This window comes from Vanellus vanellus (assembly GCF_965231255.1).
Source record: "Vanellus vanellus genome assembly, chromosome: 1".
NCBI lineage: Eukaryota > Metazoa > Chordata > Aves > Charadriiformes > Charadriidae > Vanellus > Vanellus vanellus.
Window position 1 is genome coordinate 197,295,802 of NC_138905.1, and position 26,765 is coordinate 197,322,566.

The 26,765-nt window shown below is 42.2% G+C and overlaps 1 protein-coding gene across 1 annotated transcript in view; it reads right to left on the bottom strand.

Moving 5' to 3' along the window:
* Nucleotides 1-25,822, bottom strand: part of KL (klotho) — a gene marked incomplete at its 5' end in the record, with an annotated part of 49,904 nt that extends 24,082 nt beyond the window's left edge. Inside the window, one exon of the mRNA XM_082495624.1 lies at nt 24,941-25,822. Within this exon, the coding sequence (XP_082351750.1) occupies nt 24,941-25,822 (882 nt within the window). The remainder of the gene's footprint in view (nt 1-24,940) is intronic.
* Nucleotides 25,823-26,765: the final 943 nt, after the last annotated feature.

Below are 26,765 nucleotides of genomic sequence, written 5' to 3' on the forward strand. Positions count from 1 at the left end.
AGATCTCTTCTGGTTTTGTTTATTTTTCCCCAGGATTTTATATCCATGTTTGCAGATATGATTAAGCCTTTAACCAAACTGTTAAAGAAGGTGCAGCAATGGGAGTGGAGATCAGGACAAAACCTGACCTCTTCAACATTCAAAAAAAAGCTTGCATAGGCAGCCACACTGGGGATGCTGTTCCAGCATGGCCACTTTATTTGAACTTTGTTACCCCTCCAGGAGCAGTAGAGGCCACATTATTATAAAAGCAAGGAATGTCAGTCAGTTCACTGTGTATGAAAAGGAGCATGTGATGCTCCTGGGAGACTTAACATGGTGACCCAGAAATTACAGAGTGGGTGAAAGGCATAATTACCAAGCTCAGCATATTTAAGAGTACTGATAGTGTGGGCATAGAATCAACAACAATAGGTGGTCCCCAGAGCATACCATGGAGATCTCATCAAATTTGTTCACAAGAAAAGTGACTTTGAAGAGGCTAGAACAGCATAAAGTAGCACCCTCTGGGAGAAGACATTAAACAATGGGTATAGAATTATTTAATGTGTACTATAGTAAATGTTTCTACTACATAAACTAGACCCCCTCCCTCTTCAGCACCCAAAGACACCAGCTCTGTGGTCCTTTATCAATCTCACAACAAAACAGTAACTGCTGCAGTGCCCTGGTACATCACTACAAGGTAATGACAATCAGAGGTATGAGAACACCACAGCAGTGGTGGTTTGACTGGGTGCTACCCACAAAATGGCTTCAGAAGGTATTTCTGGATGAATGCACTGGTGGATAGCTTTTCCCATCGTGAGTTCCTACGTGAGACAGAAGAGCCACTGGGCAGCAATAGCAAAGAAAGAATTTGAACAAATGTCCACCAGTGGAGGGTACCAATGAGTAATAAGGAGGTGTTTGGTCCTACATACTTGGCACAGGAATTATAAATTCAGTTAATGCATATGCAACAAACATATTACAAGCTGTCAGAGATCAGACACCACAGCAGCCCCAAATGAATCAGGATCAAACAAAAGTAATGAGATGAAGTAACCAACATTGTTTAATGACTGCAAAAACTTCAGGCTGTCAGACAGACAATGGCATGCAACAAGACTCCTGTGCACACAGGGCAAAGCCGAGCATCAGTAAACAAGGTCTAAACAAAATTATTGCATCAGAGCTCTGTGCTATAATATAAACAAATGCAACCCAGAATGAAGGGGACTTATTGAGGTGATCTCTACAAAGATTTTTTTTAAAAACAGACATTTGGGTTGTTCGTGCCCCAATCTAGCTCAGTCACTCACAACATGACAACCTGAGTTTACTCTGCTACAATCTTCACTATTAATCGTTCTGAGATTAGAGCTGTGCATGTGACAATGGGCTATGGAATATGATGGAAAGTTCCAATCAGCCCTCTAGATGAATGCAAAAAACCATCTGATCAGGATAAGCAATACATATGTGAAGGTACCAGTTTTCAATCTTCAGACAACTGTTTAGATTACAAATTGACCAGATGTGAATATGGAATTCTTACTTCTTTTTCTAATCAGTCTGCAACTGTTTATGTGAGACCCAGCTGTGTCTGCATGCATATCCAATATAAAGCAATCACTACAAACTATCTCATTGTGTATTACCTGCCTGAAATGTTCTGTTTTGTGTGCATACAATAGAAATGACCGAAGGATGTGATTTCAATTATACACCTTTACAAGTAATGCTCAAGTTGTAAAAATCACTGAAACTGTACACTAAATTAACTTTAACCCGTTAACTTTTGGAGTAGCTTTTGCGTGATTGTTGCAAATAATAAAGCATTCTACTGTAACATGTGAAGTCTAGTTGGTTGTAAAACAAGCCACAAAAGCAATGATTACAGTGTGCTGCAATAGAAAACAAATTAGTCACAAAACTACTGCAACAGAGAAGTCAGGGTGTCATTCTTGATGGGAATCCCTCTTGTGTGGTCCTGTTCAGCTACAGGAATTTTGAATTTGGCTCCACATCCTGTAGCTGTAATCCTACTTATACTTTTATACTTCCTAATTTGTACCAAATAGAAGAGTATTAACTGCTGAGCAAGTTGAGGAATAGCTATACCCTAGAAGAAAGAACTGTGGACTACCCTCAGACCTATACAGCTTATCAGGAGGCCGTACCACGCAAGAAGGAGTTATCAGCTCCAAGAAAAATCACTGCTTGGTCCTGATCCATAGAAACCATAGGAGGATTTACAACATCATTGCTAGATTCAGGAGTAATAGCTTACAGTTTGCACACTACTGAAAAGGGGGATTATAGCCCAGTAAATACAGTATTGCTATTGCTAGTACCAAGCTACAGGATGCATATGAACTTTTTCTTGACTCAACAGTCATCACTTATTGGGATCTGCTTTGGGTGATCATTGGATCTGTTCTAGCTGCAAAACTGCTCAATGATCAGGGGAGGAGGGAACTATAGCCTGACTTGGTTTTTTCTCCCCTGTTGCTTAAAGCCAGCTCTGTGGTGGTATGGTTCTATCCAAATGCTATTACAGGCCTACTTCCAGGCAAATGAATGCCAACGCTAATGCCAACTTAGGTCTGAGAGATCCTGCCTAACCTAGACCTGCTACTATAGAAGGGTATGGGTCACCTGTGAATCTTGTGTAAAACCTGCGAGACAGTGCAAATGTCATGGGCATTCCACAACACGAAAGGCAGCAGGTATCTATGCTCAAGCAACCGAATTTCACCCCAAAGGAGAAGAGAGTAGCTCCAGATCCTGACACGTAGCATTAGATGTCAGAAGTGTTAATGTCCATTAGTGACCTAATTGCTTAAACACAGGCATTTAGTACCATTTGGAAAGTTCCAGACTATCAAGACATCTGCATGGGCAGACACAACACAAGACCATTGAGAAACCTGTCTTTTTTGGACTGGCAGCAAGGCAGGATACTCCAGGCTTCTCAAATGGTACATGTTTGTCTATGTGCCCAACTTTTTTTGCCCTAGTGGCTTCTAAAGAGGTAACCTTGTGGTTGCATGAAGTTATGACTGTGAGAAGGACACATACTGTGGAAGAGTATATACGACTGTATCAAATTTCCGGAAAGATTCAGGGAAACCAAGAGGACCTAAGCTAGACTTTTTCACTCCAGAAGCCCTACATCAGCAACAACCCCTGAAAGGCTGACACAGTGGATCATAGGACCATGAAGATGGACAAGGCAAGTAGAACTGAATGACTCATAACTCACAATGACTCAACCAAGGTCTTGATGCCTCAGTTGTCTGCCCGTCTTTGCAACAGCACAGGGAACCCTAAGGCGAACTGACAAGTTTTAATTAATACAATGGTTATTACTAGCCGTAATTCTTCTATAATGTTATTGTTTCCATGTTGTTAGGCTATGAAAGAAAAATCTAGGAAACTGTAGGAGGAATTAAAACCAGTTACTCAGCAAAGGCACATCTCCTCAGTGGGGATGCAGTCACTGCAGGAGGCAGACTTCGGTCAGACACCTTGATTTGGAGGAATCACCACCCTCCTCAACAGCCACCAAGAAGATAAAGTGCAGCTGTTCAAATCAGAACCCAGAAAAGGAGAGACAAATTCCAGCGCAGGGAAAGATGGGGCAAACAAGATTCATTGGGGGAAGAGAAACTGTTGGGGTACCACATTTTTAAACACTCAGAATAATGACTTCAGTCAAGAGATGGAGGGACAAAATGGGGCACTTAATTTTATCGTGGAAAAAAATTTTGAATCTTTGCATTTCTTCAGGGGCAAGGATGATTTATGTGTATTTATCCAGTCTTTTCTACAAGCTTTTGGCTATACTGCAGTCACAGATTAAACTGGATAAATTTATATCTCCTTTGATTTGGGAAAGACACTTAGAACCTCATCCAAAGCATGCTGAAACCATGAAAATACGCTTTAGAGGTATGACTAAGTCCCTTTATGTCTGTTTCTAAATGCATGTTTAATGGTAGATATAAAATTGCTCTACTACAGAGATGAGTGTTAACTCAAAAGCATACAAATAAAAGTTTTCTTGCTTTATTCTTGTAGTCTGCAAACATAGTAAAAAGCACCATTTGATCTAAAAGCTGGAATCTTGTAGAACAGAAAACTGCAACAAACAAAGAGCATTTAAAATGAAATATCTAATTCTTACTTTATAAACACAATCTTCATATTGTTGATTATCTGTAGAAATTAATGAGTTTCACCTGTTTGTATACTAGGAATCCAAGTAGTTTGGCTGAAATAATATTGAATAAATGTTTTAACATTGTTGCTAAGAAGCTAAATGTTAATGAAGTTGATATAAAAACACCAGCTACAGTTGTTTCCTTTTTGAAAGTATATCCTGTATTTTTATATGATGCAATACAGAAAAGGGGGTGTTACTACATTAACGTACCACAATCCCAGCCTTACCAATCAAGAAAACAGATCACAGTAAAAGTTCTTAGAGAAATAAAAAGAAAATTTTAGAAAAATAGAAAACAGCAAAAGAAAAGGAAGAGTGTTGTCAGGGTAATTGTTTAGTCTAAGCCACATAGAAAAGGGCATGTGTTGGTTAATACATACAGTTGTGAATGCTAATTAACTACTCTTCTTTCAGCAATCCTTGTTTCAGCTTCTGTGCTCTCACCGCCATAGTACTAGACTTTTTCTGACTAGAATTAACATCATATTAACAGACTGAGCTATTCATAAATATTGTGTCAACTGGACAATTTTAAACATACTTAGCACAGTTAGGTTTAGACTTTACTCTGGCAGTGTAATGAGCACTTCTGGAGACCCAGCATGTGATTCTTTAAAACAACTTAGCATGTTTCAGGTTTCCTTAACCAGCTCTTTGCCAGTTCTCTGTTCATATTCTGTTTAGGAGACAAAATAGTTTCTCTAGAAGAAGAGACAGTAACTCTGATATTGGGCTTTCTTTACATAAGAAACCTATAAAAGATTATTTTCACTTATGCTAATACTGCTGCAGAATGAAGTCTTTAAAAAAATACTGTCCAAGTTGAAGGAACTGGCACAAGGGGAAACAGAATTTATCTTTTGTCTCCTATTTCAAAGTACAATACAAAACTTGAAATTGCTCTAGAACAAAATATAAAGCCAGTGATGTCAAGACATTTGTATACACGAATAAGAGTCATCATTGGACTATGAATATAAAAATTAAATGCCTGTATAACCACCTTTTTCTTTTTCCTAATGATTCTAGATATGGCTAAAAACTTTATTTTTTCCATGGCCATTTTAAATATACATAAAGAAACATAAGGATAAATTAAAATCTTAACAAAGCAGTTAACTCACAGCTTCAGATATACTTTTTAAGCAGTTTGTCTGGGATTGGCATTTGTTTCTGTATAACCATGTCTTTGGAAATTCTGCCAGTACACTGTAATATGTAAATATCCAATATCAAAGTACAATAATGTTTCCAATAATTTAAAGAAAACTTATTCTGGGAGAAATCCCAGGTTTAAGATCAAAATGTACTAGAACAACAGAAATGCAGGTTTACATACGGCATCATTTCATCCTCCTATGTCCAGCTGTATATACGCCAGTAAGTAACGCTGCTCTGCTTTGCAGTTACTATGAGGGTAGGTACCTTATCAGTTGTCAGGAGACCACATACAATCATGGTAATTAGGTCAATATCTAACATTGAGACAGATACCTACCATTTAAATATTGCCTGTTTTAAAGGAGGGCAGTTCAAAGTAAAGAGTGTGAAGAGATGCCTCATTTCTAAGTAATTGACCAAAGAGCTATAGTGGTATAGCAAAAACTTTCAACAGATTACCATGAAGACATCCATCAAAACACTTCCAGAGTCATAGAGGTTTTGGTAAACTAGCTCAGTATTTGTTACAGCCCCACTCCTAAGCAACAGACTGATCAGAGACATCTCAGGCTTAAATACAGGAGGACAGGAAGAGCAATAAATCCAGTGACATGGTTTTTTTAAAAATACGGTCTTGAATTTTTAGACCAGTACAAGCTCATGTAAGCAGCCAGATGGCTTATATATATTCTGGGCTTGTTAGATGGAAAAGGAGATTAAGTGTACCTCTGTGCCTAATATAATTACAATATGTAGCTAGTTAATTTCCAGACATAGTGCCTACATCTACTTTAGTAAACAGGAGAGCTGAGGACCCAACATCTACAATAACCCATGGACGAGAAGCCGATTAGCAGCTGGATTACAGTAGGTGTGACCCTGCAGAGCAGTTTCCAGGTTACCTTCATCCAAACCCAATCCAGCTGGGTACTCCAAAACCACTTCAGGCTACAAACCATAGTACAGCAAATGGAGGCAATTAGGAGATTCACGTTGCACACAACCTCCTGATTTGTACTGTAATGCTATTGTAGATGCACCCTCAAACATCCTAATGCTACACAAGCAGGAAAAGCTTTGTATTTTTTATCAAAATCAAACAGGAAAATAATCTTGAATTTTGAGACATCCCATAGGGTGCATAAGGTAGTGAGAGAGCTGTCCAGCCATTTCGTCCTAAAGAAAAAGGTTTTTATTAGCCACAGCTATACCAACACGAACTTCATCAAGTATGTAGTACAAAGGGCATCGAAAAAATGAATTCAAGACAGGATACATTAAATCAGGATAACGCTTTAGATATTAAGAAATTCACAGATTGCACAGCTTACTTGGAATCACAGTACAATCAATGATGCTACAGGAAGCAGAGCAGCTGGCAGTTCAATAATTAACTAGTTGCCCAAACACCAATGAAAAGGCAATTGTTGGCCTGAATCAGGGTGTGAAAGGCTTGAAGAGACAGGCATTTTGCCAAGATGAAGGGAGGAAGGCAGGGAGAGAGGAAGAAAGGCAGGAAGGCAGGAGGGAAGGAAGTACAAGAGATTGCATCACATTAACTCATTTTTTTCACTGGAAGCTCTTTTATACATGAACGCTTTTATAGAAGAGCTAAGATACTCTGCATGAGACACGTATGCAAGTTCTTACTGTCCTATTGGGAAGAAAAAACTCTCTGTAGAAATGAGCACTTTGGAAAAAAATAAGGCTCCATCTATAGCAATCAAAACCCACTTTCCCCATGCTAATGAGATGCAAGAAAGCAAAGATGTTAGAAGGAAATAGTGAAAAAACAGTAGGGAACTTATGTACATATTTTGAAACATAAAATAATTCAAGAGTATTAGGACATGATTTATAGTCAAGTGCATTAGGTGCATTAGATGTTTATTACCAAATGAGCCACTGGGCATGTTTGGTAATACAAGGACAGAAGTTAAGGACAAAAGGGATGCTCTGCTGGGTCAGACCAACAGTTCATCCAGCCCAGTACCATCTCTGATAGCAAAAACAGGACACGGTGCTATTTTAAGAGATCAAATGAGCCCAGTCAGTTTCTGAGATCTAGCCTCCTATCTCCTGGACATCCACACTGTTCTGCTGGGGATATTAGGAGGTACATTCCTGCCTATTTTGTTTAGTATCTGCTTATGGACCCACTGTTCACATCTTTACCTTCTCCCTTTTTGAGTCTGCTGGTACACCCTGCTTCTAGAACCAGCTATGGAAATAAATTCCCCAAATTCATGACCCCCTGTGTAAAAAGGATTGAACTGTTTGTTCCAGGTTTCTTTTATACTTCCTAGAGAGAAACAGGAAATTCTAGATGCAATTTACCTTACCCTAATGTAGATGGGTAAAATCGGTCAGAATTATCATGCTTTAAAAGTCCCTCCACTGAGCACATAGGGAGCATAACCTAACTAGTTTGGATGGAAAGGTGTACAATGCAAGCATCTGAAGTGAGATGAACTACACCCTTTAAGTCTTTAATTGGTCCTTTCCAATTTAAAGTACATAGTTTAGCGCAGTTTAATTAAATATACTTAATAGATATATGTAAAGTAAGAGAAGTTTATTGGTACTTTGAGAGTGCTGCCTCCATAATCCCTCCTTTCAGGGATGACTGTGCCGCAGGAGAAAAATGGGAGTGAAAACAGAGTCCTTCCACAAGCCTGATCTACTGTAGAGCAGGAGTTAGTCCTGCTAATTGTGAACCTACCTAAGTTTCTGCAGGATGATGACTAATCAACTGTTTTCACTGTGGACCCAACAAAGGATTTCATATAAAAGTGTGAAACATTCTGAGCAAGGCACTGGAAATGCTTTGTTAAATGATACAATATTCCAGAAGGCTGTGATGAGTCATATTGCTGTGAAAGAAGAATTCTGACTTCAGAGAATTTTCACAGAAATACAAAAATACTTTACTGAAAAGTCATTACCATCTTTACGATCCTGTGCTTACTGTCTGCCAGGGATTAGGTAAAATGGGTTATAAAATTAATAGCCTCAAGGGCATGAGGTTCAATCCCCTGCAGCTATGGGTATATATATATGACACAATCCTATTTATAACTTGATCTAGAGTCACTTTAACATTGGCTAGGTATTTTGTTCATACTGTTCTCTCTGGAAGACTACTACAGAATCACACTTCACAAATAGTTTCCTTTTTTTTTTCCTGATTTTCGGGTTAAATTTATTCGTGTTCAGTCATTAAGTTTTCATTACATTTCATTTTCTTTTCATGTTCAGAACACTTTGGTTCTTGCATCAAAACTTTCCCTGGGCTTAGACAGTATTTTCCTTCACTTGTTTCTACCACTGATCTATTTATAGTATATCCTCTCCCAGTGTTCTCACTCAGGTAAATAAGCCATGTTCTAGTAAGGTAATTCCTCATCTCTGCTGGAAACATGACCTGATACAGACTAGAAACAAATATGTCTTTGTCACAGCTGGATTATATTGGCATACGATGGTCATGCTGCAATCAGCAAGTTCTCATCCTATGGAAAAAAATTTATGAGTCTTTCTGTTCATCTGTTTGTTATCCTGATTATCCTTTGCACTGGCAATGTTTCCTCAAGTTCAGCTCATGCTCTAATCAGTGCAATCCTGAACTATGCCAAAGCACGGGAGTTAAAATACATTAAAAAGTTCAGCTAGGAACTGCCCTTGAGCCTGATGCTTCTATTTTCAGTGCAACTGATACTTGCTTTAGCAATTTCCTAGCTACTGCTGAAAATTCCCTTCCTCCTGAACTCTAACAGTAATTCTCCATGTGCCACCATTCCAAGTGTCCTACTGAAAATACAGATTGATTAGGTTTATCATGTTTTCTTTTTTCTAGATCATCAGTTATCACAGAAAGCTATCAGATGGGTCTGGCTTGACTCCGATACTGTAAATTCATAGTGGTTTGTGTCCATTTCACCTGTAGTTATTTACATTCATCTAACCTTCACCCTCATTAACCTTTCCTGTCTATGAGCCCCAGTGCTCAACATGATAAACCTTCTTGATAGATCAGACAAAAAGCATTAACTGGTTTTGGAAGTACATTTTCTTAATCCTATCTTCTTCCCCACTACCTGACAGCTGTATGTCTTCCTTATGCTATTTTTCCTTGGCTGATTGAAGGATATCTTGTGATTTGTTTTAAAATAATGAGTTCTTTTACTTTTAAGACTTAATGCACATTTCGAATTTTCTGCTTATCGTAATCAGTAAATATCTATTATATTACTTAAATTGAAATGAGGTTCAATAACTTCCTTGGAGAAAATAACGGGGCCCTAAAGGAAAGAGACATCTTTTGTTTCCAGACAGAGGGAGACTGTGAAAACTACTATATGTTTTCCATTTGCATATCAGTTCTTACTAGGGGGAAAAAGACTGTTTTAATTTTAAAGTTTTTAACTTTTTTTTTTAATGTTTTAAACTGGGTTTTCCAAGGACTGCTCTCTTTACGTTTTTGGAAAAGGCATGAAATGCTTTCATCATACTTCAACAGTCATGGTGGACCAGTGGCACCTGACTGGCAAAAGGGAGTGAGGAGCCACAGGATGGGGCTACTCAATGCCCATGAGATCTTACATGGGACACCATGGCCATTTGCTTGCTCCAGCTTTACAGGACCAAGCAGGTGCTGCTGACCGCCCTTGCAGGGGGTCACTGTCAGAAGACTCAGCTCAGTGCTCAGGAAAACCAGGGGAGTGCATGAGATACAGGATTTCCCCACAGGTATCATATGCCTGAAATAGGTGAGGCTCAGGCAAAATTTGCATATGATCCAAATCGTATGTCAGTGTCTACCACCTGAGAAGTCACAGGAACACAAAGTACCTCAAGCCAGTTTTTGAGCTATCCCTTCAGTACTCCCTTTCTCTGTCATCTGCCTCACCTCTCCCTAGCCTCATTTGACTAGGTGTAAAAGTCTGCCTACAAAAAGTCTGGGTTTGAGTTTGTCACCACAGGTTTTATCTATACTCCACAGACAGAAATGGAACAATTACTTTTTTTTGGTCAGAGGATGAGACACCATGCTAACTTCTCTCCATTACCTGTAAAAGGACCCTAGCACGGTGAGCTCAAATGTAGATGTCTCTGCTGAACATGCCTAAAATTAGCTCAAGTGTGATTGCTCTCCCCTGTGTTTATTTCCACAGTCTGAAGGGAGATGGCTGTACTGCAATGAAGCCTGTGATGCACTGCATTCCTTCATCTTCATCCAGCCACCACCAGCCCTGATACAGCACTGTTGTATGACTCTTGAGCACCTGGTCCACCACTTCAAATTATGCCACTCTACGCCAAAGGCTTGCAGGCAGCCAAGGACAGCTTAGTCCACATCTTCACTCGCTAGTAGCAGTGCAGAGCCAAAGTACACAGAGCTACACCCCTGGTCAGCCCAGTGGACAGCTGGCTCAGAGCTAGAGAACAAGTTCTAGCTGCGCTTCCCTCTGGGATCACTGGGAATGCTGCCAAACCATTTTAAGAGAAATATCTTTACACTACATTTTATAATGGTTATTGAAAAGCCAACTATTGAAAAACCAAGCAGATGCCAAATTGTGTCTCAGAGCTGATGCAAGCATCGCCTGGAAGAAAGCACGATGATGCTGCTAAACTGTGGGGCAGGAGCAATTTTCCATGCTATAGCTTCACTCAAACTAACAAAGTGACGTGCGGCTGACAGCTATAACTCGGGGTGGACATGAACCCCATGTACTTTAAAATTGTTTTTTCAGCTGCTGGATAAGTATAATTTGCTATCGATAATCTTTGCAGGTTGAAGACTGTCCCAGTTTTACCCAGTGCCAACACCAACGAATTATTTTCATGCTATGCACAAAGGTGAATGTGGGGACTCTGAAGGCTCTAATTCCCATCCAACTCTCCTATTAGCACCGTGAAGCGGAGCTCGAGAGCTGGTGGCCAACTGACACTGAAACAGGCCATTTCTGTATTGATGATGTCCACCCTTGATTAGGCATACTGGTTTTCCTTGTGTGCTTTCCTTTGTCCTCGATCCATAGGAGACAGGCTGAAAAAAAATTACTTGCATATCTCACAGACTGCTCTTCAGTTAAGCCATCCATTTCACAGTCAGCAAAACAATGACCATTTTTTTGAGCTAGAAAAGAATTATAGAATTGTTTTGGTTGGAAGAGACCTTTAAGATCATCAAGTCCAACCATTAACCTAGCACTTCCAAGTTACCCCTAAACCATGTCCCTCAGCGCTACATCTATATGTCTTTTAAATACCTCCAGGGATGGCGACTCAACCACTTCCCTGGGCAGCCTGTTCCAATGCTTAACGATCCTTTTGGTGAAGAAATTTGTTCTAACACCCAATCTAAACCTCCCCTGGTGCAACTTGAGGCCACTTCCTCTTGTCCTATTGCCTGTTACTTGGGAGACGAGACCAACCCCCACCTCACTACAGCCTCCTTTCAGGTAGCTGTAGGGAGCTATAAGGTCTCCCCTCAGTCTCCTTTTCTCTCAGCTAAACAACCCCAGTTGCCTAAACAAACCCTAGTCCCCTCAACGCCTCCTCGTAAGACTTGTGCTCTAGACACCCCACCAGTTTCAATGCCCTTCTCTGAACACGCTCCAGCACCTCTGTGTCCCTCCTGTACTGAGGAACCCAAAACCAAACACAGTACTCGAGGTGGGGTCTCACCAGTGCCCAGTACAGAGGTACAATCACTTCCCTAATCCTGCTGGCCACACTGTTTCTAATACAAGCCAGGATGCTATTGGCCTTCTAAAAGGTATTTATCTGTATCCAAACTACCCCATTATGCTACAATTCCCATAATATACATTGTATTTCGGGATTTACATTGGCAGTGCTGTCCCACCAGAGCAGAACTGCAGTGGTTTCATTGGACACTCCAGAATGACACCTACAGTCTATCTGTCTTCTGAACACACTCTGGCCTTTAAAGATTTTGAGATACAAAACTGAGGCTTTGGGCTAGTGCTTCCCAAACCTATGCATAGTTATTGAACAAAACAATAGTAAATTATTCAGTGGTAGAGTCAATAATTAATCTTACCAGAAACGTAAAGTGAGTACGAGAAAGTAATCTTTTCTTACACTTTTGTAATAATAGTAGAATATAAGAACCACTGCAATGGGTCAGGCTGTCCAACCCATGCCATATCCATTGAAGCAGTTCCAGAATAATCTTCAGCTGCTTGCACCAGCCACTCAGAAAACCGGGATTGCTTTATTACACAATCAGTGATGCAACAAAAAAGCCGAGTCTGTCTGGCAGCTTTTTGGGCAGTTGTCATTGCTACTGTTTCTGTCTTATGTCCAATGTCAATGTCAGTGTCACAGGAAGCCTCAATTCTCTGACAGTTAACTGTTTATTTTGGTAAATTACTCTACAGATTTGACATACCAATTGAATTCCCTTGTCTCTGTATACCTCCCAGTATAACTTTTTCCCCTAGATGCTTAATAGTTCAGTCCAGCATTTCTGTGTGGTCTTAGGTCTACTATTCCTTATGAATATGAAATGCTAGTGCCCCTTAAGTCTGTTTCTAGACCCTCCAGGTCCTTTCCCACACTGGGAACATGCTGCTGCAATGTATGTTTGACCCTTTCCAATTCCTCTTTCTCTTTGTACTTCATTCTTCCATACTCACTTCATTCCTAAAAAAATTTCCCTAGAAGCACTCCTACAAAATGTAAAGGAGATATATAGATCATCAAGTTTAGTTGCCTGCAATAGTGTAGCAAGCTTTTAGCTCCAAAGACTACACAATTATATCCACTATATGTCCCCTTTTTCCGATGTTCATGGCGTTACGAGCCACAAAACAAATCCCGAGACCTTTAACACAAGAAAAAACACCAAATGCTCCAAACATCACAATGGGCCATAGGAATAAAACAGGAAAGAATGAAGATTATTATTATTAGAATCCTAACCCCTTGCAACAGAAGGTAAATTATTTAGGTTAAATGCCTTAATGATCCTGGGAACCTGGCCACCTTCCATGGCAGAGAGAGCGGAAAAAAGAGGCACAACAAGAAACATCACTGTTCCTTGACAATATAAATTCCTTCCTGACCACCAGTTTAGAGCCCCCAAAACCACAACCCACAGGCCAGCACCATTATCTCATCCATACCTACGCTCACCCCCTCTGGTTTCTACAAACCTATTCCAAAGAACTAGTTACAGAGGAAACATTCCTTTCCAGAAGAGTCCAACTTTGGTGAAGTGGAATCTGACTAAAGAAGGGTTCTCACCTTTCATGGCTTAGATGGTTACGATGCTGTTTCTATAACCATTTCACCACCAACCAATTTTGAAGTTGTCTCTATTAATTACCCTAAACTGGGCAATGGAAAAATGCTGATTTTGAGCTGTTCTGTGCTACAGTTTGCTGATTCTAATATCGAGACTCAGGATGACTGTGCCAATTTGACACTGCTTTTATTAGAATTTTTCCCCCTTTTAAGCAACCACCTCCTTCAAGTACCACTTTTCTTTTTACCAGAAACAGGACAGAGGAGCAGGATAAATGACCGAATCATTACAGTTTCTCACACAAGTGGCACAAGCAGCCCAGCTACAAATATGAGACACAGAGTAACCGCTACAGTGCAAGAATTCTGTCCTAACAGACTGTTTTATTTCTTTCATCAAAGAATAAAAGGCATCAATCTACAGCTTCAAGAAGTAAGTCATATTGCAGTAGATTATACAGCAATTTCACAAGGGTAAACTGACCCAATTTGAAGCAGTGGGCACTCATCCAATGAAAGAAAACAGAAGGCAGAGTGTGAAATGACTGACTGACTCACTATATCAAAATGAAATTTTTCACTATTGCATCTAAATGGATACCCAAGAATTTCCATGGCAAAGTAAAAATAAAATGACTGATTTCTATTTCCTCTAGTTCTCAACTTTTTATGGGAAAGTGAAGTCCCTCTCTCAAATATTTTAATTGCAATGAATCAGAAAATTCGACTTTCACAGGTTTTAGATCCTTCTGACTTGCTCTAATTATACTATATTACTTTGTGAAAACAGGAGGTATTAGGAACCTGAGAAAAAGCTAGCTGATACGACAGGGGGGTAGGAATCAGAGCTGACTATAAAAAAGAAAAATAGCCTTTTTTTTTTTATACTACCAAGCATATTACGATGCAAAACTGCAGCTGAATCATATTCCCGCAACTCTGTTCCTTGCTCTGCTTGGTATACCCCAATATTCCCTTCTCATTTGAAACAAGAGGCATGTTCATGGCTGGAAAGGGAAGTAAGATGACAAACTGAATTCAAGAGCTCCTTCAGTGCATTTCTAAGGTCTTACACTTCACACAACAGAGGTGATACTTGAATATGGGAATGCGCATTTTCTTCAAATTAAGAGAAATACATCTGTTCAACCTGCTAATTTCTTAACTGCTTGAAAGTGACAGGATTCTCAAAAAAGCTTAAGGAAAACTCAGTTCTCATTTATTTTCCTTAAGCTCCTTTGAGAAACCCAGCCTTAATGTAGCATCCCTCCTTTCTTTTGCAGGCTGCTCTCTGTGTGCCCCATTCCAAGTGCTGGTGGCAAAGTGGGGACAGCAAGTGGACGCCAATAAGCCAAGACAGACTCGAGGAATTAGGCTCCATCACTGTGAAGCATGGTTTGTGTTTTCATTAAATCACCAGTCAGCTTCCATAAAAAAAAAATCATATGACATTGTCGTGGTTTGGCCTCAGCCAGCAACAGAGAACCACGCAGCCGCTCGCACGACTCCCACAGCCGTGGGAAAAATCAGCAGAAAAGGGCAAAACTCGTGGGTTGAAATATTATAATTTAGCAGAACAGACAAAGGGAAAAAAGAAAGAAAAGAAAGAAAAGAAAGAAAGAAAAACAATAACACCGGTAAAGGAATACAAGAACGCGATTACAGTACCGCCGCGAAGCGCACCGACCGGACCCGCACCGCCGCGACCCGCCCCCGAGTGGCGACTGACTCCCCCGCCCCGGCTAGCTCCTTTTATAGCGGGGCATGGGTCACGTGGTATGGAATACGTGCCTCCCCTGCCGGCTCCTTGGAAATTAACCCCATCCTTGCCGGAACCAGGACAGACATTTATGAATAAAAATGAACCAGAGAACAAGTCATCTTTGAGGGACTCCAGGCCATATCATTTCACGTCAAGTTTCAATGCTAAATATACACACAAAAATGCAGTATTGTCTCATAAACACAGCTCCTGCATTCCCACATATAGCCCGTCACCCCCACACCTCACCAGCTCCTCATGCATTGTCTGTTTTCCTAATACTCCTCTTTCCTATCACCTCATGTTTTGTTACGAGTCTTTCCAGCCTGGGTTTTGCCTCCTGATGGAATACGGAACTGGTGATAGCCATTCTGTTGTGGTGGCCCTTCTCTCTGCAAACACTCCTTGGACTCAAGTTAACATTGTACTTAGGAAAAGAAATGAAGAATGAAATAAGTGTATTACAAAAAACATGTCGTCACTGTACAGTCAGGACCCAGTTGAACTTTCATTTCAAACCTGAGGTGAGCATTATTGAATTGATTTTGAAGCAAAATATTATTACTTACAAAATACAAAACAAAAAATAATCACTCAGCCTGACAATGCAAAACATTCCCAACCTACTTTCTCAAAAGAAAATAAATGCTGCATAATTCTACCATTTCCATATATATAAGTTAAGGAACCATAATTAGAATAATTAATAACTATGTTCAACTGTTCCATGCCTGCAGCAAAAATTAAATTATTCCTTAAAATGCCTAAAGTTAAATAAACAAATTGAGTAAACTTTGCCCTCAGCTCTGAAAAATAAGTGATCCAGTGGAGCTCCCACATATTAAAAAGAACAAGAAAAAAGCTGACTTAGAAAACACATTGGAAAATCACAGTGAACTCTTACCAGAACGTGTGATCAGGTACAAATCTGTCCCCCCTCCCCACCCGGCCATTTGATGTCTTTTCTAGAAGCAGGATCAAACCAAACAGATGCTACTATCTTCCCAACTGTAAAGTAAATAGCTTATAAAACATAATACCAGTGGTGCCAACATTTTCTAGCCTTTAGTAAGGGCATTAAACTGATTAACCTACAAAAGGATTCCTAGGTTGACTTTTGGACTCACAAAATAACAAGACATTTCCATAGTATAATCTCTCCTGGCCAATTTTAAACCATTCAGCTGTCTTTAGAGCTGTGCTAAGCTGACTACAACAGAAGTCAAAGCTCAGCCATTATCGTGAGACCTGAAGTGCAAGTATCAAAATCGTCACATGCAGACCAAAGTGACAGCCCACTGGAAACGCGCATGGCTCCCTGTCAGCTCACCCTCCTGCTGAACAGATTCTGGCCAGATCCTGAGACAGACAAAAGCCCCTGTGCTTCCCGCCATGCAGAAGGCACAGAGCCCCAGCTGCCCGGTGGCACTGGGACCACCTGGGCTTCCAGTCCCTTGGTTCCTACACCAGCTGTTGTAAACTGCATCTGTAACAGTTTCAGAAACTGGGAGAATTTAGAATATGGGGTTTCTTTCTGAATCAAAACAAAGCTAAACTTTTGCAGTTCTCCATAACATGGAATGCTACCTTTTCTCAGACTAAACATATAAAAAAATGAAGCAACACCAATGTGCTTCAATGTGGCCAAATCCAGAGATTCTTAAATTGCTTTCTCTTACTTCAGTGTGCGTCTCCCTGCCAAATCTCCAGAGAGATATACTACAAACTTAACAGGGCAGGGTTCTTAAGAGTGTTTTGTACTCTCAGAGTAGTGTTGAAGCTGTCACAAGAAGGCAGGAGCTTCTATCACTAATATTCTCAACAAACTGTTACTGTTAATATAGCTTGGATTTCTTTTTTTTCCATTGAACTACATTCTCAGAGTTTAAATCATGTCATGTGTCATTCTGCTATGAATTTGCAAGCAAAGAGGAAGAACAAAGGTTTACAAGTACTGTCACCTCCACTGCCACCAAATGCATCAAGTCTCTTTTCTCAAGCTGTCTTAACATCAGATTTTTGTTCCCACCATTAACCCTGAAAGGCCATGCCAGAAACTCATTCCTCCAAGGACTATCGATGACTGCTAATGGCCAATCTAATTTTATTGACATTGAACTTTTATCCTTTTTGGTGTGTATGCATATTATCCTTTAAATTTTCTTCCTGTCATTGACATTCACACCCAGGAGCATTTACAGAGAGCACTGGTGTGAATCTAATTCTTCTTCTTCCTTGGTATCACTTGTCTCCTACCCAACCCATTTTACCGAAGGCTCCAGTCCCTTGCAATGGCCAGTATCTTCCTCCTCTTGCACTTAGTTAATTAGTCTTCCTTCTAGACAACCCACCTTCTTTTTCTGCTGGCACATTTCCTCTCAAGCACTGTAATTCAGATCTTCTTTCAGAACCCAGTCTCTTCTTTCATGTATTTCCTAAACATCCTGAGATGTTTTCTATAAACTTTTTCTTCTGTTCCATTATATTCTCAGATTTAATCTAAAATCAGCTTTCACAGTTTTACCCAAGACACTCTTCTATAAGCTTTGGCAGGCAAATATTCAAGAACAAGTAGTTTTTATTTAGCACTTAAAATAAATACCACATATCCCATATAATTTCTACAACCTGTCATTATTGCATATGGAGGTCACCTCCCCTACTTCTTCAGAAGCACTTCATCATTTCTTCTTCTTTCTTTTTACCATTATGGAAATGAAGAAGAAAATCTCCTTGTGTACATTTCTCTACAAGCCTCTACAAGCGGGGTCCCTTGATTGTTTGGCTTCTTTAAAACTTTGCCTTGCACCTTCAGATTAAGTACAGCAGCTTAACTGTTCACCAACAACAACGAAACACAAATCACATGCTCAGTTGCAAGGATTAGCAAACAGCCCTCCAACTCTGCCAACTACTAACTGTAAACCACAAGACACCACAAACCGGAGCTAAGCAAACTACAGAGCATCTACATGTACATGTCCGTTTGTTCTTTCCTGCTCCTCCCAATAAAAGAAGGACACGCATCATAGTCACCAAAAATAGTTACAATGCAACATCTCCAAACGCCCACACCCTGCACTGCCCTCTATTCACTGTCCTAATGGTCGCTGCTTGCCAACGGTACTACCAGCTGTATAGACATACTCACTGATTCTGTCTAGTTGAAGAAACGCTAGAAATCTCTCGTTCCCCAGAGTAGACTGGGAAGGAGGTGCTGTTACTCAAAGAAAGAGTTAATAAATGTGAGGAACGAAGCTAAGATAATTGCCCAAGAAACTGCTGGAGTCCCATTCTGATTTAATTTCTACCAAAGCAAAAGAGATTAGAATTTGACCTTCCAGAAGGTGCGCATGTGATGAGTGAAGCAACTCTCTCTTACATCACAGAGCATTTCTCCCTCACAGAAGACGACCCTTTCTTTCAATGGAAAAGACTGTCTCTGCACTTCTACCTCCTGACGGTTGCTTAACGGAGGTTTCTACTTGCTCTATCATGGGAAAAGCTCTAAGAGCTCCTTGCCTTCGGTCAAAAGGGAAAAGCAGGGACTAAAAAATGGTGAACTATCTGAAATTAAAATATATACATTTCACCCCGCAAAAATTGAAGCTAGGCTTTACTTTTCAGGTCTAAACAATATCCTTAAGTACAGGTAGGAATTATGCCCATCAACTACCTTAAGTTCTGGAAACCTTCCATAGAAGCAAGATGAAATGGAAACTGGAAAAGTCTGTCATACAGAAGGAATGCACAATAACACAAGTCCTTCCACACACTTCACTTCAGATCCCCTGAAACTACAATAAATGCAGGATCTCTTCTGCTTGAGGAAAGAGGTTGATGAGAAAGTACCTAGAATGTCTCATATTTTATTAGGTTTTATTAATGTTAAATGAAAGAGTATCAAGGAGCAAACAAACAGCTTTACACTCATGTACTCAGTGAGACTTTATGAGATGTGAATTTTTTGTTGCCCTTATCTATATCAAACTGCTGTTAATCAGTAGTCATTATCTTTTTGGCACTGAGCAGAGCCCTGCCCAACGTGTTAAATAAAAACTTTGATCTTAAATGAAAAGCATGCTATTTAAAAAGGAAGCATACTAGATTACCTTGGATAGGAACCAGAAATACCACCTAGGTACCTCCAGCAACAGCTACTGCAACAATTAAAAATCAGGCACGTGGCACTTAAAATGAGATATGAAAACACAGATTTGGGGCTGCCTATGAAATTAAAATAAGAGATTCAAAGCTATAAAAACCACAACTACTAAGCATTAAAATTCTCATCATGAATAGGGACCCTCGACAAATTCTCATCCTCATAATGAACAGCAAAAGAGTTGAGGTGGGACTTAGCATATCTATGGGCTTGACCTGGTGCTCTTCCACTTCTTTGTGAACATAGTATAACTATTCATAGCTACTGGCAGAGAAAACTGCAGCATCAGATCTGAATTTGCTTTGTGGTTTGACTGCACTTGTCATCTCTGACATTTGAAAGATACCCGATTCAAATGACTAGTGATTAGAATAATCACTACTGCAATAAATTTTTTGCAAATATATACCACCCAATTGATATTCAAAACCAGAAAGAGAAGCAAGTTCTTCTTCGTTTCTCTTTGAATTAAGTCTTAAGAAAGCAAGAATAGGAAAATAAAAAAACATTAAAATACTATTACTTAGAATTACTCTCTCTTTCTTCTAAAAATTCTGTGTGTCTTCACAACTACAATGAGTCACGTTACTTTCAGGAAAATCCAAAATCAGTCCATTTGGACTGAGTGAAAGTTTGAAGGCTGTCTGAATTTTGAAGGAAACAACATGCACCCAGAAAAGGCCATTCTCCTATGCTGCAATTACTGATACTTTATTAGGTTTAGCACTGAAGGTCAACAAAAGAGTACTTACCTTTTGTTTTGGAAAGTTTTGGAAGGGAAATCAGTCTGTTGCTACGTGACTGGTTTCCAGGCAGCAATTCCACTTACTTCTTCAGGGAAACAACGCGTTCTTCTGTTTCTGCAAATGCTGTTTATATTGAGTAAATCCAAGTATGTTCAACTCAGACAATATACTGTGAACCAGTAATGAAAAAATGCATTTGCAAAAACCAGAACGTAATACAATGACCCCTCTCAACCCCTATCTGGAGAAAAAGATGCATCATATATGTGACAGATTGCTGGCATTACCTTTTCTGGCTGTTGACTTGAGAGAATGCCAACTTTTATGAACTATATTTGATCCACTCAATTTATTTTGTGAATAAACGCGTACAGCTTCCTCCATTTCTTACTATGTTTGAAGGGCTTGGACATACCAAGAGCGACTAGTGTCAGTGGAAATACTATAAAAGGGTGACATTTTCACCAAATACTGATCAACATTCCTCAATAACAAACCAAGGATGCATCATAAAATGTTTTTTGTTACAAGTGGTTTTACACTATTCTTATTTGCTCTTTATAGAAAATGTCTCTTACTCTATGCATTTAGCGTCTGTTATGACTCACTTGTGGAAGTTCAGAAAAATAAAAGGTAATTAAAAAAATCAGTACAACAGGATGAAATCCATTCAAGCTAAGTTTAAACACTGTTATTCAGATCAAACTTCATTGCCCTGTCTTCACCAGCCCTGAACTGAACAACCTGAATTGAATCAAACTCTTATTTGATTATTTATTCAGATAATAAATAACTCGTTCAGAAAAGACAGAGCCCAAAATCCACATTTATAACTGTTGAACTTTAAAGAACTTAAAGGAAATGATTTGGTCTTTTAATGTAATTAGCATCCAGTAAAATAAATTAGCAGACATCAGGTTTCACGAGCTATTAAGCTTTCCACTTTTGAAGGTCTTGGTTTGAATAAACGCAGAAAGATGACGCTTAAAACTGCATGTTGTACATAAGGAAAAGAAGTCAGAAAACACGCATAGTACGAGTTAGTCTGCTTATTTGCTAAGAACCAAATGTTTATCACAACACCTTTTGCCTTTCAAAAAACAAACATGTTCTACAAGCTCAATTTCCCTGAGAGACAAGAATGCCACAGAGAAAGAAAAAGGATTAGGAAGAAACCCATGACCAGACCTTTTGTTAAGACATAAGCAGCAAAAGGTTAGGCAGCTGAAAGGGTATTTTTTTGTGGGGGATGATACTCCCACATCTTTTCCGGTGGGGCTATGAGGACCTTATCTCCTGGCAGCACTGTCTAGTGCTGCACACATCCACCAGGCTATGGGATGAGGCGGTACTGCTGTACAGCCTTCTGATTCAAATCAAGGCTGCATATGCTCCTGAGATCAACTGACCAAACTCACCTACAAAATTACATGCAACCCACAGACACACATTAATGAACATTATTCAAGTTGCAAAGTCAATCACTCAAGAATTATGTAAGAGGAGAATTTAATTTGCATGTGGAAATGTAATTCACTCCTTACCATACGCAGTATAACATAATCTTTCATTACACGATTACATACACTTTCTCTATGGTTATCAAGCTGTGTAGTCAAAGAAGCCGTATTCTAGAGCTTCCTACTTCATAGCTTGCACAAGTTGAAAGGTTTGGTATCAATAAGCTATGGAGATCTAAGAAGGAAAAGGAGGATCTCGGTGTATAAGCTGTCCACTTCTCTGTCCTGAAGAGTTAGACTCTACCTCTGCCTCTACTGAAGACGCCTACCTGCAGGAGACAAGGATGGGAGCTCTTCTGCATAAACTGCACATGCCTTATTTTCTCTGTGGGTGATTTGAGATTTTGGGATCTGACCTGTAGAAGAGCTGGAAGTATAATACAACCGACCAATATTCTAAAAAGATCACATGCCAGGAAAAGGGCACTGACAATTAGTAGACACTTTGGGTCTTAACTGCATCTCTGTTTCAGTTCTTCATTCACGAAATGTGAAAAAAATGACACCTTGCTGCCTTACACTGTTGTGTAAAGAGAAACATCCACTAGTTGTGAAAACCCTGAATGAGAATCAGGACATAACTAATCCTGAGGTTCTGTCACTAAACCAAGTGTTAGTAGACCTTCCTGGTTTAATTATACTTTTTACATGGTGTAGGCAAGTCTGTGCCTCAGTTTCTCATTTGTTAAATAGAAAAGCACCTTCCTTCTCCATAGGGCTTTAATCATAGAACCATAGAATGGTTTAGGTTGGAAAGGACCTTAAAGATCCTCGAGTTCCAACCCCCCTGCCATAGGCAGGGACACCTCCCACTAGACCAGGTTGCCCAAGGCCACGTCCAGCCTGGCCTTGAACACCTCCAGGGATGGGGCCTCAACAACCTCTCTGGGCAACCTGTTCCAGTGCCTCACCACCCTCTAAGTGAAAAATTTCTTCCTAATGTTCAATCTGAACCTGCCCTCTTCCAGTTTAAAGCCATTCCCCCTCGTCCTATCGCTACATGCCCTAGTAAAAAGTCCTTCCCCAGCTCTCCTGTAGGCCCCCTTTAGGTACTGGAAGGCCACAATAAGATCTCCCTGGAACCTTCTCTCCTCCAGGCTGAACAGCCCCAACTCACTCAGCCTCTCCTCATAGGAGAGGTGCTCCAGCCCTCGGATCATCCTCGTGGCTCTCCTCTGGACACGCTCCACCAGGTCCTTGTCCTTCTTATGTTGGGGACTCCACAGCTGGATGCAGTACTCCAGGTGGGGTCTCACGAGAGTGGAGTAAAGGGTCAGAATCACCTCCTTTGACCTGCTGGTCACACTTCTTTTGATGCAGCCCAGGATACGGTTGGCCTTCTGGGCTGCGATCGCACATTGCTGGCCCATGAGAACAAGTATATGCTTGAGATTATGAGGGACTCAGATACTCTGGTGATGTGGGATATAAATACTCCAGAAAGACAGCACTATGTAAAAGCCAAGGACAAAAGAGGTGCTCATCTTTATTTGTCTGTTTTCAGAGCCTTATATTAATTCAGATGTAAAGCGACAAATTCAACAAAGGGCGAGAACCACACAGAATATGACTGACTCACTAACTGGCTGTTTTGCACAGCAAAGGGGGGGCTTTAAAAAACAAACAAAGTGACAGACAACATTAAATTTCCACCTCGGTGAGCCTACCACCCTTGGAGTTGAAGGATTCCAAGATCTGACAATCTGAGTGCTCAAATTTGCAGCTTTAATGAATTCTTTTGCATGGTATCTGTAGGAAGACAGAGAAACAGAGCTCCTGCTCCCAGGTCCCGCGCCCTTCGCAGCGAGCCCGCAACCCCATCCCCTTATGCACAGCCCCACTGCCTTCGGAATAACTATGCAAAGTATAGCAACTAACTCACCGCCAACTCTTCAGTGACTGTATGAAAAGCCTAACAGTCATTGACAGGAGAGGAAACCTTGCTGCAAAATTTGGGACTAATCCTGCAAGTGCTGAAATTTAGGAGTAACTTCATCCATGAGCAGACGCACTTAGTTCAGTGAACTGTACAATCACAGCGTGAAACACGCTCAAGTACACCCCAAGGTACTAAATGAAGGGTTCAAAGGTATCAGGACCAGGAATTTATCTGAATTTTTACCCCTGTCTTCCCCACCTATATTTTCTCTTGACTTATTTGTAGCACTAAACAATGCAAAGGTAATACAGGGAAGTGGCAAAAAGTTGAGTAAGACATGCGTTGGATGTTTTCTGTGTTCACATTTCATATACGATATTCATTAGGATATAACTCCTGCCGGTAAGTGTACATGGAGCAGACAGACATTAGCAGACTTTGTGAACATGTATTATGTATTACAACAGATCACACCTTAATGGCCACACAATTCCAGTTATATATGGGCTGGATCCTCTCCCCTGTCACTGAAAGGACTTGTACACACTTTTGCTTAATTTTCCCTGAGAATCCATTACAATCACACCATATATAAGTATATTGCATGAAAATGATGTATAGCAAAGTACTTACGCCACTTAGTAGACTAGCTTGGGAGCAGTGTTGTGTTTTTTTTTTTCCCAAAAAAGCGTTCACATTGCCAAAAATACCCATCCTGTGTCAAGAAAACCTCTCAGTATGACATGTCTGCCACCTCTACCATCTTCATTAACTCAGTAAGATTTTTTTTATCAAATGCATGAAATTATATTTACAGTCATATTAAGCATTCCCACAGAAACCCGAGCGCTGGACCGGCACAGCTGAATGCATCCACTCACCCACCCAGAAGGGCATTCGCAAGCGTTGGGAGCAGGACTGAACATTTCTGCGGGATACACAGCGCGCTTTAACTCGGTGTGTTTCCGCTAACTTGAAGAAACCTCAGATAAAAAGTTCCTGCCTCCCACCTACGAGCATTGCTGCCTTTACCCCATAAATCCGCATCCCAAACTCTGTCGGGCACGTCAATTCAGTCTCCTCTCCTGCAGCCGACCAGGGAACGGCTCCACACAACCGGGTGGGCTGAGGGCGGCCTCCGCACCCGTCCCCTTGGCACAACGCGGGGGGCTGTGGAGCCATGGAGGGGGCCCCTTCCCACTGCCCACCATTACCTGGAGCAGGTGGTGGGCCGCCTGGTAGCCGAGGCGCGGGCCTCCCTGCACGCCGGGCGGCAGCCGCCCCGTGCCGTAGCCGTGCCAGGCCACCACGTAGGGGTTGTCCATGGTCAGCCAGTAGCGCACCTGCCCGCCAAAATGGCGGAAGCAGAGCTCGGCGTAGTCGCGGAAGAGCCGGGGCAGGACGGGGCTGGCCCAGCCACCAAAGGCGTCCTGCAGGGCCTGCGGCAGGTCCCAGTGGTAGAGGGTGACGACGGGCTCGACGCCCACCTCCCGCAGTCGGCCCAGCAGCCGGCGGTAGTGGGCCAGCCCGGCGGGGTTGAGGGGCGCCGTGCCGTTGGGCAGCAGCCGGGCCCAGGACAGCGAGAAGCGGTAGTGGGACACCCCCAGGCGCCGCAGCCCCTCGGCGTCGCGGAAGAGGTTGTTGTAGCTGTCGCTGGCCACGTCGCCGCCCGCCGGCCCCGGCGGGGGGGACCCCGGCGGCGTGGCACGGCGGTGGGCGAAGGTGTCCCAGACGGAGGCGCCTTTGCCGCCCTGCCGCCAGCCGCCCTCCGTCTGGTAGGCGGCGCTGCCCGCCCCCCAGAGGAAGCCGTCGGGGAAGGTGTCGTGGAGGAAGAGCTGGTCCTGCGGGTAGGGCAGCCGGGCGAAGCGGGACCAGGTGCCCGCGCCCTGCCCCGGCGCCCCGAGCAGCGGCCGCACCAGCAGCACCACCAGCAGCAGCAGCAGCGGCGGCGGCGGCGGCGGCGGCGGCGAAGGCGGCGCGGCGGGGGCCATGCTCCCGGCGGGGCTCCGCGACGGCGGCTCCCTCCTCCTGGCCGCCCGCCGCCCCCTTTTATCTCCCTTCCTCCTACCCCCCCCCGCCCGGGTGGGCACGGCCATTAATAATTACCTCGGAGCCGCCGTCTGCATCCTTCCCGCCCGGCTCCCTGGGGGAGAGCTGCCGCCGGGGGCGGGATCCCGGGGGTGAGACGGGGCGGGCGGGGAGGAGAGGGCGGCAGCGGGGCGGGGGCTCCTCGGGGGAGAGGTGCACCCTGTCTGCCCTTCGGGGTCTCTTCTGTCACGCACACCCCCACCCCCCCGGTCCTTAGAGCGGGGATCCCCTCTTCCGCGACTCCGGTGCCCCCCCTCGGAGGTGGGACCCCCGTGGCTGCCCTGCACCCCTATCCCGAAACGGCTTTTGTGAGGAGCCCGCGGAGAGGCTGCACGGCTGGATCCATCCCCTCTGAGGAGCTGCGCGGAGCCGCCTTCCTAATGCCGCCGTGCCGCCGTCGGGGAGCCCGGGGGGCAGCAGGCCCTGCGGTGGGGCCGAGGGGAGGGAGCGACGGGGGGGGAGGGGGGGGGGGGGGAGAAGCCGAGAAAATAATAATCATTTTTCCTTCAATCAGTATTTCCTTCGTGGTACCTCGGCAAAAGACGTCACATCTGCGATTTCTCATGTAACAGTAATTAAAGAGAAACTCATTGTCCAACAACATCATACACTCACCCCCTCACCCCCTCGAGTAATTCATGGAATGTCACCTCCCAGTAATAACACTTTTCTTTTCTGGAGTAGGAGGTTGGTGTATATGGTTGTTTACCACATGCAAAACAAGTTCCAATTAGAAATGCCTCACAGATCTTTATGGGGACGAAACAAAAGGAGCTAAGTTTGATTATTGAGTTACACTTTTTAATCGATTGTGTGGGTGCAATGCATGGACCTCTCTTTAAACACAGGTCTCGGGCTGCTGTTCTGTCGCCTTCAGACAAGACAGTTTGACCAGGACTGCTTAAGCAAGAACTGGCTCAACAACACGTTGCAAAAACCTGGTATTCAGTT